The sequence below is a fragment of the Anabrus simplex genome, chromosome 3 (genome assembly GCF_040414725.1).
Source record: "Anabrus simplex isolate iqAnaSimp1 chromosome 3, ASM4041472v1, whole genome shotgun sequence".
Taxonomy (NCBI): domain Eukaryota; kingdom Metazoa; phylum Arthropoda; class Insecta; order Orthoptera; family Tettigoniidae; genus Anabrus; species Anabrus simplex.
The window spans coordinates 324,573,328-324,590,500 of record NC_090267.1 but is presented as its reverse complement, the minus strand read 5'-3'; the positions used below and the strand labels follow the sequence as shown (position 1 = coordinate 324,590,500).

General features: G+C 39.4%; 1 protein-coding gene across 2 annotated transcripts in view; it reads right to left on the bottom strand.

Moving 5' to 3' along the window:
* The window catches only part of LOC136867275 (SLAIN motif-containing protein 2), a 193,504-nt gene that overhangs the window by 63,971 nt on the left and 112,360 nt on the right, over positions 1-17,173 (bottom strand). For both annotated transcript variants that reach the window (XM_067144424.2, XM_067144425.2), the window contains exon 6: positions 16,155-16,343. In XM_067144424.2, coding sequence (XP_067000525.1) covers positions 16,155-16,343 — 189 coding nt within the window. The remainder of the gene's footprint in view (positions 1-16,154; positions 16,344-17,173) is intronic.

Here is a 17,173-nt window from a genome sequence, read left to right as displayed (position 1 = left end):
TCTTCTCCAGTTCTGAATTGCCCGTCTGAGTTTTTTCATGGTCTCATAGATCTGTCAGCGTTAATTGTGATCCCAGTGGACATAAAGTCGACCAACAATACCCCTTTTCTATCCCAAAACACAGTTGCCATGACTTTACTGGCAGACTGTGTTTGCTTGAATTTCCGCAGCTTTGGCAAAGAGGGATGCCGCCACTGGCGTGATTGTTGCTTGGTCTCAGGTGTAAAGTGGAATGCCCAGGTTCCGTCACTCTGACAATTGAGTCCAAAAAGTTGTCTTGTTCGGCTGCAAAGCGTTGAAGAAATGCGTGGGAAGAATCAACTCGTTGCTGCACGTGCTCTTCAGTCAGCATGAGTGGCACCCATGTTGCGCACACCTTCTGGTACTTCCGGTATTTCAACTTTTCCATTAAAATTCTGTGTGCGGCGTTTCGGGAAACCTCAGGAACCAAAGTGCAGAGATCATCCAGGGTGATCCGCCGATCTTCACGCATGATTTGCTCAACCTTCACGACTGTCTCGACGGAAACTGGCGGTCTCCCGCTCCTTTGTTCGCCATGAATTTCATTCCAACCGGCTGCAAACTCTCTACACCACTTGCGAACATTTTTGACATCCATACACGACTCACCACACACTTCTGTTAATTGGCAATGGATTTCCATCGGTTCAGTATCTTTTGTGTTCAAAAACCGAATAACTGTGCGCACTTTGCACTTGGCAGTAACATCCAACGGGAGCTCCATTCTCAACGGCTGCCAAGCGAAGACCGAGTGTCTCAGCGCGGCGCGCATGTTTACATGCGAGCACGGGAAACACTCTTCACAATATTGTGACCAACAGCCACACAAACAGAGTTCTGTATTTATCAAAAAAATAGGAGACCTTATTTTAGGGATTACTTGTAAATATGCAGCAGAACATTATTCCTAAACTTAACATATCGAAATCATTAAATTTGATTCAGTCATTTTCTTACGGGCAAGTGCGTATAAATTCGTGAATATCTCTGTTGTTAAACTGGCAGCCGGTATATTCATACAAGTATTTGTGCACAAATTTTATACTTCACAATATCACTGAATTACGAAGTTCATTATACAGTCTATCCACACGAGTTGTTTCAAATGGTACAAGTCTGTTACGATGATACGCGAACAGTCTTTCGGCACGAATTAAAGTGTTCTAGGCTCTGATAATACTAAAAATAGTCAACGTGTTGCAACCTATGCTCGCAATATTCTGAGTTGAAACAGTTCAAGATCATTACAATTTAAAGTAGCCGTGCTAATTTTGAGTTTGTTCAAATCATTCACACGAAAATTGAGATATTTGTCAAGTCCAAATATTGGCGAAATATTACAAGTCTTATGACTTTGATGTTATATATACGTTAATTTCCTAAGTTTGAATGTCTGACGAATTACAAGTCCAACAATTTATAAGTTACTCACTGGTATTCACAGAAACTAAGTGTCAACTTGCAGTCGAACTTATAAGTATTATAATGTTCCGGCAAGATGAATAATGAGTTCGACTCGTCGCGTGCATCATGACATGTGAGCCAGCTGTGAAGAATGCGAACTGAATTGCTACGGTCTGGTCTTCTGCTTATATTCCGTACGACCCAAGGATGCTTGCCACATCACTGGGGGAGTGATTCCTTTCTCGCTTATATCTCTTGAATGCCGTGATGGATTTTATTGAAATTAACATATGTTTACGTTCAGAATGTGACCTACACGATGATGTATGTCTCATTTCCGTATCTTTATCGGCTGAAAAGTTAGAAATTTTCCTTCAAGTACATTCGAGAGAAAGGCGTGCAACATGTGGCAGTGACGTCACCCGCAGGGTCATTGCTCGTGAAGTGTCCAGCTCACCATGAGGAACTTCATATAGCGCTCTCCCAAGACGTCGGGCATACGAACATATATTTCTGCTGTCACTTTTCCATATATTCCGGCAATTTTAAAATAATGTACTGGGATGGAACAGTTCCTGGTACTATATATATATATATATATATATATGTACATACATTCACCATACAATAAATAAATAAATAAATAAATAAATAAATAAATAAATAAATAAATAAATAAATAAATAAATAAATAAATAAATCTCACCCGTTAGAGGAGAGATCCTCACCAAGACTATGTGTAAGCAGGGTAGCATCCTGCTCCACAAAATTTACCAAACTCAGAATGTTTTAAGCAAGCCTCGGACCTACGAAACTAAATTCTATAACCTCATACATCTTCAACAGGAATGCTACTGCACCCAGGAGAGTTTCTGTTAGGCATGTAAATGAGAGTAACAGAGTCCTACTTCCATTTGAGAGGCAAGAAACAACTTGGGAAACAAAATAGAATTTGATGGGGAGCTATCAATATTAATGGGATCTTAAGGAAGAAAGTAGAATTGGCTAAGTCAGCAAAGAAGATGCATTCAGACTTATTAGGAGTTAATGATATTTGGGTAATGGGTGATTTGAAAGTATTCTTAACAGGTGTTAAAAAGGAAAGGGCAGAGTGTGGGGTAGGGCTCTTCAAAGGAATACTATTGCACACACCATAGTTTCTGATAGGCATGTACAGTAAATGAATGAATGATGTGGGCAGATTTAGCTGTTGGAGGAATTAGAACAAGAATAATTGTCTCAGTCTACTCTCCATATGAGGGTGCAGATGAGGATGGAGTTGACAAATTTTATGAAGCACAGAGTGACGTCGTAGTCAGGGTACCTGTACCTTCATGGTCTTTCTCCTGCACCTTTTCCAACAATCAAAAAGATGTAAAATGAATATCAAAGAACAGGATGAGAAGGTACCAAGATGTCATTGTATAAATAATACCTTATTCCCCATACCCACATATAGTCTAGAAACCTGCATGTTGCAGACTAGAGACCTTAGTAAACTGCAGGCCTGTGAAATTAAATTTCTCAGAAATGAGGATGTCAGATCTTTGGCAGTGTCAGCAAGACTTACATGGTTCAGGGCATGTAAAGAGAATGCCAGGCACTTGAACATCACATGCATACATGGAACAGACATTCAGCAGATGGAGACGTGTTAGACAACCAAGGAAATGATGGCTAGACCAACTGAAGATAAATTTAGAGAATGAAGGAGGGGACTGGAGAGTGATGTAGGGAGAGACCTACATGGAGAGACAACGCTAGTGAGAGCTTGAGATACAATAAAGAAGAGAACAATTGATCCACCTCGTGCATTCTGCCTGTTGTGTCTTAGGGCAGTATGAATTCTAGTGTATTCACAATTCATCACTATTACACTCTATTTTAATACACATATCTTAGATACACTACGTCATATAGTTTTGTGTTAAGTTTCGTTTTCAAAAGATTTGAGTTTACCTTAGAGATGTTTGAGATTATAAAAAAAAAAGCTTACTACTGTCTATAAGATGAAGATCTATTATTAGTTTCAGACACAAGGCTTTGGATTGACAATGTGATAATTTTAATCTCTCAAGTTATCACGATTTTAAGAAGTGTTTAGTGTTGTCTTTTAGATGTAATGTAAAAGAGTTTTAGAGACTATGATGTAATTTTAATTTTAATACTGACAACTGATTTTTAATATGTTCACTATTGTTCAAGGTCATCATTTTAAGATTAAGTTAAGGCTGAGGATGCTCATTAAATGAGCGAAACATGTCCCATAAAGAGATATAATTGTATGAAACTGTCACCACCTAAAGGTGGATAGTGTTGAGTAGATGGACAATAAATAATTTCCTATTATAATTTTTGTTAATAACAGTATTCAATACAGATTAACCATGAGGATAATGACCTTTATCTGGGAAGCTGTGATAATATTTGTTTTGTGTGAAAGCTGCTACTTTCACCTCTTTATGGCATCAGGTCTCGAAGAAAGAAATACTTTGGATCACGTTTTAATTACCACTGTCTGGTAATGAATGAATATAATTGTATCACTTTTCATGATACCTCTGTTGCGACAGTGTAAAATTTCACGAGATCCAGTTTGATGAGTCAAACGACTCGATTGCGATTGATATATCTTCACAAACTATGTACGAGGGCCATCCGGAAAGTAGTACCCATTAGTGCCACATGAAGTGCTGATGACTCAGGTAGCCGCTGGGCAAGGTCAGACCGCGTCAGTGGCTTGTCTGCCTGCTCTGTGCGAGGTTGTGTGACGTTAGCATTGCCTGTGTTGTGTCTGTGATTGTTTAAAATGTTTAAACAAATTGAGAACCCCGCCAGTTGTAAAGTGAGGGCCGTGATTAAATTTCTTAATGCACGAAACATTTGACCTTGTGATATTTATTGCCAATTAACGGAGGTGTATGGAGACAAGTCGTCTGTTCAGCGCTGGTGTCGCAACTTCAACCTGGGGAGGGGGAATACACACGACGAGGAGCGTTCAGGGAGACCATCTGTCATTACAGACCAACTGCTGAGCGCAGTAGACGAATGCGTGAGGAACAATCGGTGCGTCACAGTTGATGAACTCTGAACATTTTCTTAATGTGTCTCGAACAATTGTTCATGAAATTGTCAAAGACCATCTGCATTATTCGAAAATCTGTGCAAGGTGCGTCCTTTGCATGCTTACAGAGGAGCACAAAACCAAGCGCATGGCTGCAGCACTGACGTTTCTGGGACGTTATTCTGATGAAGGAGACTCTTTCCTGACTCGCATCATTACTGGGGACGAAACATGGGTTTGTTATGCATCACCTGAGAGTAAACGACAGTCAATGGAGTGGCATCATGCTCATTCACCAACCAAACCAAAAAAATTCAAACAGTTCTGTCCACCAGGAAACTCATGGCAACCGTTTTCTGAGATCGCCAAGGTGTACTGCTCATTGATTTTATGGCCCGTGGAGACACAATTAATGCTAATGCGTATTGTGAAACATTAAAGAAATTACAGCGGGCAATACAAAATCGACGGCGAGGTCTATTGTCTACAGGCATCATTCTCCTTCATGACAATGCCAGGCCTCATGCAGCTGCGATAACACAACTTTTGCAGCAATTCAAGTGGGAAACCTTCGACCATGCCCCGTATAGCCCAGACGTGGCCCCTTCGGATTTTCATCTCTTTACGAAGCTTAAAGACTTTCTGGCAGGAAAAAGATTTGACAGCGATGAAGAACTTAAACGAGCCATGACTACGTATCTCAATACGCTGGCGGCGGAGGACTATGACGCTGGAATACAAAAACTCGTCCCACAAATGCCTAAATTTGCTTGGAGATTATGTGGAGAAGTAGTGTAAAGTATGCTCTTTCCAATGAAAATGTGTATATTTGTTAATATTTACTCCTGTGTCTTTATTGCGAAAACGGGTACCACTTTCCGGGTGGCCTTCGTATGAGAGTATTCGACCCCTTGTGTTTCCCCATTTTGCTTGTTCTATGCCCATGTCATAATCTTTTCTTGCTAAGCTTATGTTAATAAACCTTATTCGTTTTAATAGACCTCTGCTCTACGTTATTGTGTCTCTGCTTTGGTGACATGCCTTTTACACTTTGTTTCTCTAGTGTAAGAGGCCCGGATTCAACTCCTGACAGTTTCTAGCCAGTTTCGACTGATCCAGAGTAAATAGGTAGGTAGATAGGTGGTGTAGAATGGAACTAATTTCACAGGCAAAGCATGTAACTTCGTCTACCAAAGTGAAGTAATAAGCCACACACAGTGTCACAACAGTGTTAAATTAACTTTGTAAATACATGCAAAACAATCACAAAGCCGTAGAACTCTATAAATAATAGTGCTATATTCTTCAAAGCTTAAGTGAACTATTTGTGAATAATATGATAATTGTGCCAAGTGTCACGTATGTTAAAAAGCATGCGGGTTCGATTCCATTGACATTCAGCCGCATAAAAGTCAATTGCTTTATGTTCTCAAGTGACCAGTTTATTTGCGGGTTTGATTCCAATGACATTCGACCGCATGAAAGTTAGTTGCTTTATTTTCTCAAGTGATCAGTTTATTTGCGGGTTCGATTCCATTGATATTTGGCTGCATGAAAGTTAATTTCTCACTTTCTCAAGTGAACAGTTTGTCTTAAAGAAAACATTTGTTGTTGGTTTCATTGACATTCGATATGGCATCAGTGCAGTTATTTTCTTCAGTTCAGAAATTACACCTCAGACTTAACACTTTCAGTATGTCCAAGGGCTTAAATACGTGTGTCCACGCTATTCTTCCGAGTGAGTGATCTCAGCAAACCAAACTCCTACACCTCCAAGATCTTCAAGAACTTCAAGAATTTCTAGAAATTTTAGAGTTTCCCTCGTTGGAGGATACCTGGTTCCATGGTGCCAAGAGCTGATCCATGGTGAGGACAAGAGGGGTAGCAGAAAAACGCGGGACAATGCCAGCCACAGCTTTCAGTATTCTTCAGTTGATAAGGTCCCATTTTCCTATTCCGAGGCCAATTCATCTTCTACTGTACTGAGGTTATATGAACTTGACTTTTCACAATAAAACAAACAGTTCTGAAAATTTTTAGAACATCATTTAAAGCAAATCCTCTCCCTCTCCATACCACTCCAATTTAATGTGCCGTACACACTCTGCGTAACATCTCGTGCTCTTCAAGCCTAAAGTACGGGCATTTCCTGTTACAACATATATATATATCTTTCTTTCCAGACCTTGTCTTTTGAAGGGAGATTAGAATTAAAGCTTTTAGTATTCTTCAGTTGATAAGGTCCTATTTTCCTATTCCGAGGCCAATGTTTAAATCTTCCTCACTCAGTACACTGAAGCTACTGGCTACCAGCACTGCATATCAAATATCAAGAAATACCATTTAGAATCAAATTTTAACATGTAAAGAATTTTCACAAGAAAGTGATGGACTGCTTTATGGAAAAATAATGTGTATTGTTTTTAGTGTATTTTTAAACATTTCGTAAAGGACACGGGTTCATCCATTTTAAATTATTAGACAGTAATAATGATGTATCTTAATCAGTTACGAGACGCTATGGCTGAAGAAGTCTCAAATTAGATGAAACATGTACCAAAGAATGTATAATATATTTTAATATTGAATGTGTTCTCGCTTGTAAAGTGAAGTGTATTGATTGGGTGGACCATTAAACCTAATACTAGTTCTTAATCGCTGTCACTGTCGTCACACAAGTTAATTATTAACTCTTCAGTAACAGAATCAATGTGCGGTTCCTGAACTCTGTAAGAATACAAACCTCCGCTTTACACTTTGGTGAACTAGCACAAAGCTGCAGAGAGTGAATTCAGGTAGGGGATTGGGGCATGTGCACTGCTGAAGTGTGTAGGTTCCCTTGTATTGAACACACAAAGATTGAACTGCTTGATCAATCGTTCAAGAATTCTGACCCTACGAGGATGGAGAGCCCCAGAGGGTGTTACGGGCATTCACCTCTCCCAGCAAGGAGGAGGAGGAGGTATCAGAGTGACCAGATCTTCAAGGTCAGATGTGAATATCCAAGTTGGGCAGAAAGTACACGTTGCACACCGTTGTCATTGCGAACTGCAACTGCCTCCAGCTAAGTATGCAGCGGCATTTCTTCACTGAAGAGTGGTGGTGATTATAGTTTCAAGAGGAAGTATTAGACAACCATCCTCCATATAACAATATCAGAGAGAAAAATGGAAGGGATCCGACACTCAGAAAAAAGACGGTATCAGCCAAAGGAAGACAAGGGCCACAAAGGACGTGAAAATGACTCCCTAGGATTCGCAAACCTACTGCTACACCGTCGGGGTCAAAAAAGAACAAGAGTTGACCAAGGGAGGTTGGATAGGATAGATGAAAGTGAGGAGCCTGGCACAAGAAAGTAGAAGAATGCCAGGACTCAGACAAGGGCCCCGTCGTCGCCAACCCACACTCCCAATTCGAGAGCCCCTGGGGCCCCTTTTAGTCACCTCTTACAACAGGTAGGGAATACCGTGAATTATATTCTACTGCCCCCACTCACAGGGAGATCTTCACTGAAGATATAAGAATGGACAAGGGTATAAATGCCCCCAGATGCCCCACTGTCCACAGCTAGTCGGCCCTTAGAATGAAGACAATATCCTCACATGGTCATGTCATGTCCAGGTCTCAGACAAGATTCCTGTACACAAGACTATGTTGGCTGCAGAGATAGATATCAGTTGACAACTCAGCTAGGCAATGCTGATAACTACTGCAGTTCCACTGCAATAGTGCCTTTCTGTAGATGAGCAGAGTGATGAAATTAGGACAATTGCTTATCCTTCTTTTGTCCAAGCTATCTGCCATTTTTTGACATCATTGTCGTCATCACAATCCACAATAATGACTGGTTCAGCTTCCACTGTCTCCTTAGTAGAGGGTGACTAGGCAACTGAACACTGCATGGATGGTGAGCCATCTGATTGGGAACGGTGGGCTTTCTTCCTGGGAGAAATGGGTTTCCCAGAAAGAGATTGAACAAGATGGCATTGGGGCCTCTCGGTTTTGCTCACCGTTTGTGTACTCTCTGGAGGAGGTCCAACGGGTGGTTGGCCGGATTTCTTTGGGGGTGCAGTGACCCTCTCCCTCCCCGATCAAGGCTTCTTTTCCAATATTGTAGGGGAGCGCTGGGGCTTCCCCTTCTCTTCCTTTTTATTCTGGGCATCGGTAGGAGGGCCAGAGACCTTCCTACGATCTCCACTTTCTTCACTTACTCTATTTTGTGGATGGTTTGGACTTTTCAATGCTTGTTGAATACTAGTAACTGGTGTACCAACTTGGTTTGTTTACGTTCGGAGGAGCGAGCAGGCGAGCCAGCGACAGCTGTGTGTGTGACGTAGCTGCAGGACAGGATGGACTACCCGCCTGATGCCATGTGTAGACTGCATGGCCTGGTATGTTCTGGATATGAACGTCACACCTTCGCGAACATTCTATGTATTTTAAAACCTCTATAATAATAATCGCAGCGACTTGAGCGATATGTCAATTTGAAGAGGATAACGTAAACGTCTCAAATTATGAATCTCAAGAAAATCCGTCGAGGGATTCGCGAGATAATCAACTTCAAAGAGATCACGTTATATGATGACGTAGGAGCCCCGAACTGAATATAAGCTGGGCTCACTAGACCCGATCACAGAGTCATAGCTGGGCGTCCAGCCTGACTCTCCACGCTACAGTGTTCGTCAAAATGCTGACAGAGTCTAACTTCAAATGATTCAAAGTCTTCATGTGGGACTTAAACTCTGACAGATGTGTTGAACTTATAATTTGTGCATGTGTGAACTCTAATGTATAACAAAGTCTTTATAATGGACAATGTGTCCATCAGTCACGTTGAATTTATAAATTTTGCGTGTGTTGGAACTCTGATTATGACAAGTCATGTATTGGACTTAGGTGACAACAGTTGAGTTGAACTTATATTCTGTGCGCTTGTAGAAACTTCGATATAACTTGCTTTCAATCTTGTAGAACTGAGTTTATTACCACCTTGCCTGTGTGAAACTCAGCCTCTGAACAAACATGTCATTAATTACAATGTGACACTACTACGTTATACTATTAACTGTGACATTTTGTTAAATCTCAGTTAGCATAATTTCAGTTATGAACACGGGTGTTTATGAAAGTGTTCGAACTTTCACATGAATGTTAATGCAAATGATTACCATAACCGTGTGCTACGATGCCAGTGTTTCACTCCAAACTCAAACTGTGTTCTTTATTCAATTCAAACAAAATTGTGTATTATTTCTTCTGAACAGCCTGTAAATTATTTGTGTGTGTTTGAGAGCAGTGTCTTTGATAAACTTTCAAACAGTAGCCTATTTTATTTAATGTCAAGTGCGCCTAACAGCGAACTGTGCTTTTCATTTCAACCTTAGTTCTTCATTAAAGTGTTTAGTATTATTGCATGACTGACAGCAGTGTCTTTGATAAACTCTAGAGCAGTAATACATTTCTTTCAATGTCAAGTGCTCCTTTATTTAGTGGAAAATCACCACAAACTGTGCCAAGTGCGTGAACAATTTTCAGTTTCGTTATTTCTATTCATGAACTGTGCTTTATTTTCTTCCAATTTCGATGCTACCTGCATCTTCATCTTTAGTGAACTTATAAATTCTATCTACAAGATTAAGAGTGAATTCGACTGCATATCACAACCACATTAAATGAAACTGTGCTGTTAAACCAAAATGTCGGGGGACTGTGTAAATTTGGACACTCGTGTAAGTTATGTGACATGTGATTACCCCCAACATCATCGGAGATCGTCCAGAACGTCGCAAGTTCGAGGCTCAAACCCATATCAAACCGACCTGGTTGTTCCGGCCTTATCTCAACGTAATAGTGGCAACTTGCAGAGCGTGTTCCAGTCCCGTTCAGCCTGGTGAACTGGGAGCAAGGGTCATCAAAAAGGCGATGTTGAAGACAGAGACTATCAACAGTAAGGTGATGTACACTTTAAAATGCATTTTCTGAATAAAAACTATTATTCAATCTCTTTCAAAATTTTCTTGTCGATAGGACCCTGCCTCCTGTACCAAGCCCTAGCTAGAAACCACCCAGTATTGCCCTGAGACCTACTTCATGCTAACTTTAAAATTATGGTGAGTTCTGTGCTTGGGCGACCTATTCAGCAAAGGAGACGGAGAACTCTGGAGCAGCCATGTATTTGAACTTTCTCCGGGCATCTGGATAAGATAGCTTATCCATATCCTATCTGAAATGACCTGGGAGATAAAATAAATGCCAAAATGACGTGGTAAATACGTTGATATTGTCTATCTTTTGGTAAGGCGTTAAAAATACTTTAAATGTGTTAAGTAATGTTATTTCCGCATAAAAGTTATGTACGTCATCTAAATCCGTTAATCTTCACTTTTCATTTTAAAAAGCTGTTTAGTTTCAATTTAAAATGAATACTCATGCATTAAAGTGCCTTTTGAGAGGGGAAATATGTCAACAGCAGAACAGCCATTGCAGTATTCAGTAGTGGCTCATTTAGCTAATATACAACCAACGTGCATTCTGTTTACTGCTGTGTTACAGGTGTTATTGGCGCACTAGTGACTTTGCATATTATTACGAGTTTCTTTCGTGTTAATATTTAGTAATACGTCATTATTAATCAGGTTGGTAGTCAGTGTTTGTCTTGGTGTTTAGGATTTAGTTAACTATTTTAATTTACGTTTACATAACCTTTGTTAAAGTTCCGCGTGGAGTGAAGATGGATGATTCCGACATTTCTCACATAAAGCATAAGAAGGGAAAAGCATTGAGAAGTGGAGAAAAACAGTGTGTTCTCAACGTTTTTAAGAAGTTTAGTGATGCAAATCCTGGTAGTACTCTTGAAAATGTGATGAGGTTAATAACCACTACTACTGGCATTTCAAGGACTAGTATTTATCGTGCTAGAAAGGAACTTAAAACTGTAGGAACAGTCGTTCCACAAAAAAAAAAAAAAAAGAAGTTGGAAAAAACCGAAGTTATTGGACAAGTATGGTTGTTTCACTAAAGACGCAATTCAGTGAAAAGTTTACGAGCTTTTCTTTAGAAGTTAAATACTCACAACCGACAAGATCTTAAGGGTCTATGAAGAGTGATGAAACCCTGTATTCATTTTCGCGTGCGATGCTTCATAGGCTTTTAATAACTTCAAATTTCAAGTTTATGTCACGTAGTCTCCAACCTCTGCTTACTGAAAGGGAGGAAATAGTTTTGCGGCAGGGACGTTATTTGTGTCAGAATAAGAACGTTTCGGGAGGAGGGAAGACCAATTTATTACTTCGATGAGACTTTGGTAAATTCAGGGCATAGCTGTGCGAAAGTATGGAGTGATAAAACTATCACATCCAGTAAGGACGCATTCTTGAAGGGATTATCAAGCGGCTTAAAGAATCCTTCGGGGAAGGGGAAATGCTTGATAATTACACATACTGGCAACGAGAAAGATTTTGTGATGATGATGCTTGTTGTTTAAAAGGGCCTAATATCTAAGGTCATCGGTCGTGAAAAGTTTCGTGGAAGGAGGGTTACTGTGTTTCGAATCTACCTCCACGAAAGACTACCATGAGGAAATTATCGGAGATGTATTTGAATAATGGTTTGTGAATGTTCTTACTTGTCTTCAAGCCAATGCCGTAATTGCTATAGACAATGCGTCTTACCATTCGGTTAGAATTGAGAAACTGCCTAATCAATTGTGGAGAAGGGGAGATATAATTAAGTTTCTGGACAGGAAGGGAATCCCTTACGAACCGAACAGTGTTCAGTTGGAACTTCTTAATGTCAGCATATTAAGGAATCGTGTGGTGCGTATCGAGTAGATGATATCGCATTGCAATTGGGAAGGCAACTTTTAAGGTTACCTCTGTACCATTATTCTTTAAATCCAATTAAAAGTGTGTGGAGCCAAGTTAACAACAAAACTTTCACCCTTGTGGAAGTAAGAAAACTGCTGCTGGAAGGAATTGAACTAGTAACCCATCAATGTTGGGAAATGTGTGTAAAACACGTCATTGAGACAGAAGAAAAACAAATGTGGGATATAGACCACTTAGTAGATGATGTCATTGAACGGATAGTGATAAATGTGAATGATTCCGGCAGTGATGACGACCACGGCAACATGGAGGTGATTGAGTAACCTATCTTTCTTCTGCATGCGACATTGGTCAAGAACATTAACCTTCGAAATTGTATTGAATATCATCTTGATTCGTTCTGGTGACTGTATAAATGTTGTATTCTTCTTAACACATTAGTTACAGATTATCTGAACTAGTTATCGATCTTGCGGTTTATTGACGCTACTAGTACTGCAATGTGCACGTGGCCAGACTTGTTATTCTTATCTCCCAGGTAATTTGAGATAGGGTATAGCGTGCTGGTCGCCTGGACCTTCTCATCCTCCCTGAATGTGGGACAATCATTGGAGAATGAAGTGTGCACGCCTGTGCAGTTGACGATTTGATGCACACAGGTGGTGGTGGTGGTGGTGTGCACTTGACACCAGCATGCTCACCTTTTCCATACATCTTACCAGTCGTGGAACCTTGGCATCGCAATGACGTGTAGCCAAATTTCTGGCAGGTGTAACCCTTCGTTGGAGCTGGAATGTACAAGTGTAGAGTCAGATGACACATCAATCTTTATACATTCAAGCAGGGACTGGGCTTCGAAGGTCAGGATGAAACCACCCGTATCAAACAACTCATCACCAACATGCCTCTTTAAACTCGTCACATCCGTTACACACCAGCAAGCAAGCCTAAATCACATCCCTGTGGAAGATCACTCCTTTACAGGAGTTCAGAGATTTGTGCTTCTAGATGTTAACTCCCACATTCCTTAACATGTTAGCCTTAAGCAACCATCTAGAATGCTTGGCCGCCAGTGTCTTAACAAGTATGGAACAATCGCAAAGCTTTTGCAATTATTGTTTTTAACATTATGGTTTATTTTGGTCCGTACTCATATTTATCTATTAATAACACCGAGAAGTCCCTGGTAATGTGTCTAATACTGTCATTAAAAAATACGTATTAATCCTTATTAATTAATCTGTCATACATGTTTTGAGAACCACATTCATTTTCTTCATCAGTGACCAAACATTTACCAAATAAGTTATAAATTAAAAACATGAATTTTCAATCTAAATAAAATCTTTCAAATTGCATTAAAAATATATATTTTTTCCTTTAAAGTATTCTGAATACTCTATATTAAGTCTCTAAAACCCATGTTTGCAATGAAAATTTAAACTTAAAATTCATATTGCAGCTCCTTCTGTTATCCTCGTCTGTTGAAACAACCCCCAATATTGTTAATAACTTTTGAGCCGAGTTGTGATTAAGCTCTCTATTAGATGTTGTGGCTGCTTGTTTAATTATCAAAAACTCAAATACATGCAGCCAAACTTGACTCAAGAATCAGTGTGATCTTGCTTTCCTTTCTCACAGAACATGCGAGCCAGTTTTGTTGTAACTCACTCCTTTGTTACATGCGTGGCTTCTTGTTTACTCGTCAAACCAGAACCGTTTCAACGACAGCTGTCTCATAATTCATCTTGCATCATTCGCATCTCGTTGACTTCACTAACAACAATTCCCTCAGCTGCATTACTGATTAGGAAATGATTGCTGTCTAAGGAACTCTTTCCGCAGACCCTGGAACCAACCAGGAATCGAGGAAGATGTTTGTCACTTTCTTAATCGACGGACACTGGAACATACCTCTTACGCTTTCTTTTGCAGAAACTGGGGTTCCATTTTTGGTCCCACAAGTAGCTAGGGAAGTAATGGGTCAACATTTGGCAAAGCCCTGCATGCCGAAGTAGGCTGCATAATCTAGAGGTCTCCTGGTATCTGGAGGTGGGTCGCTAGTGACTATTCTCCCAGTAGCCATGTATTACCTCACCACAACCCAAAACTTGTGATTGGGGGAAGATGAAACATCCACACACATGCACTCATTCAGGAAACAAACATTCTACCCAAGGCAGAGAAGCTGGCTAAACAGTCAGAGAAATGAAAATTGAGGAATTTACAATAAGAAAGGAACAAAAATGAAAAAAGAGAACAGACACCTCTCAGACAACTCAGGAGACACCTTGCTAGTCTGGTCAAACTCCGAGGCCAATCCAGCGTGGGCAATCCCGAGCTGGCACAGCCCTCAGGATCAATGAGCACACAAGTCCCCACACTGATGTCAAGTTCCTGGTGTCCCTAGAAGGGATCAGTGGAAGCAGATGACAAAGTTTAATAGACATCCAGTTGCTAACATTTCTATGGAAGTACATGGTTAAAATTTACCCCGACACAAAAGAAAGAGCAAAGATTAGATCTGAAGAGCCTAAACAGGTGTGAGTTGCTATATGCAGTACAAATGGGGCTGGACTACCACTCCAAGCTGTTAGTGTACATTTGTAAATATTGTTCATAGCCCATGCACAATGTACCAGCAATTACAATTATGAACTTGGATTTCCCAACTTATCAATACTTGATTTATTTCTTATGTAAATACATCAGAAATAAATTGAGTATTGATTAGGTGGGAAATCCAAGTTCATAATTATGATTGTTGGAACTATCAATACGGGGCTAATGAAGCTAATAAACTACAAAGTACCAATAGTTGTACAGAAACCAAACCAAACAAACTTTTGAATAATTTCTCATAGTGACTGTGTACTGCTTTATCATATTTATTCAAAGGGTCTTCTATAACTGTATATTTTATCCAATGCTTGTTTTCTGGTTAAATCAGGAATGGAGTATTCTAGTAATATAAACTTATCCAGTTACATGTATTATACATCGCAACCTTTCACTCCACTGGAATAAAAATTGTGCAAGTTTTCCGAATACGTTACATTAAATGTGAGAAAGAAACTAGTCAAGGAATTGAATAATATCCTTGTACACATGGGCAGTTATGATGATGTGATATGACAAAACTAGCTTTAATGAAAGCATGCATATTACTACTTATATTGTTCTTGACACATTCAACATTATTAAGGGTTACTAAGGAGAGAAATAATATGTTGGTTGGACGAAATGAAACCATCATTAGAATAACAATAAGATGTATATGAGAATCTATTTAATAATTGATTCAATAGTGATAAAAGTATAGGTTATTCTTAAGAGAAGTTTGCTTAATTCCAAGTACGAATACAGTAACATTAATGCAATTCAATACTAAGGCGGATGTCGTAAACATTGGAATTGGGGTGTGATAAACCGCTCGTAGCACGTAACTAATTATCTTTTGTAAGTTGGAGGGTGAATACTGGAGTAATGGGATACATAAATAATATTTGGACCAAAATTATTACACTGATAAACTGATGAACAATGGTCCAGAGGGGTGTTTCGAGCTAATTAATGATATACCCTTAACCCATATAGAACTACCACTACCCTAGAGAGGAGTCTTATGTTTTCAGTTTAGTTAGGCATATTGATTAAAAGACACTGAAATCAATAATAGAGAGAATATTTAACAAGGGAGCTGCAAAATTCTAAACCCATTCTCATGGATGCTCCCAACAAAGTGGAAACTTCTATAAGGCAACAACTTCAAACTAGCAATATAAATACCATGTAACTCTGGTACTTAAACCACCTGGAAACTAAAGTTTTCTTACCATGGCTTAAAGCATTGGTAGAACCAAATGGACTTCCAGCAGGACTGGAACGTACAGAACTTCTAGCACTCCTCACTCGTCCTTCTGCTGAGGAATGATCTGAATGGTCAGACTGATATCCATGATTCAAATCTTGCATACTACGTTTTATGGGAGAGAGGCCATCATCTCCATTGCCGAGAGTCAAACCTACATAATAGGAAAGTTCACAATTAATTACCTCTGACTGACAAAAGCTCTAAACATTTGATGAAGTAATGACCAAATTAAAAATTACACCATTAACAGACTACAAAACTAATACACATTTTTACCCTAATACTTCATATTCAAAACTAATCTCTGAAATTCTAACTAATTTCAATGCTGCTGGAAATTCTCTGTTAATGTACATATTAAAAATCATACATTTTTTATTGAAGTTTTCTGGGTCTGTTATTGGATTCTGGTGGTGAGGGTTTTCTTTTCCCTTTGATTCTAAGCAGACAGTCCCGCTTACTTCAATGGACGATTTTGCTTCGTTTGAGTACTGACACAGCATGCAGCTGATGTGAGTTCCTGTGATGTGGCAAAATCTCCTCAGGCATCCTTTAGCTTGTCGTTCGCTTCAGACTTCACATATTTAAAAATCTATGTACTTCATGTGTTATTTCTCTAGCTTGCTTATGTAAAATCTTACAAGTAATAAATGTCATGTTGGTTCTGTACTGACTTATAAACATATAAAATTCTTATTCTTTTATTATAAGACCCACCAGTCATAATACGAGGATGAATCAAATGTGAACCGGACTTCATTTTTACAATTTTGCTGAATCCACCATTAAAAAATAAACAGGCACCTCATGTTTCTACATAGTCTCCTGAATTTGACACACATTTTTGCCATCGAATTGGCAACTTTTTGATGCCATCCTCGACGAAAGAAAAACGTGTGTGCAGCCAATTGCGCACGTACTCCTCTACCACTGAATCATCATGGAATCGCTTTCCTCCCAGTTCTTCTTTCAATAGTCCAA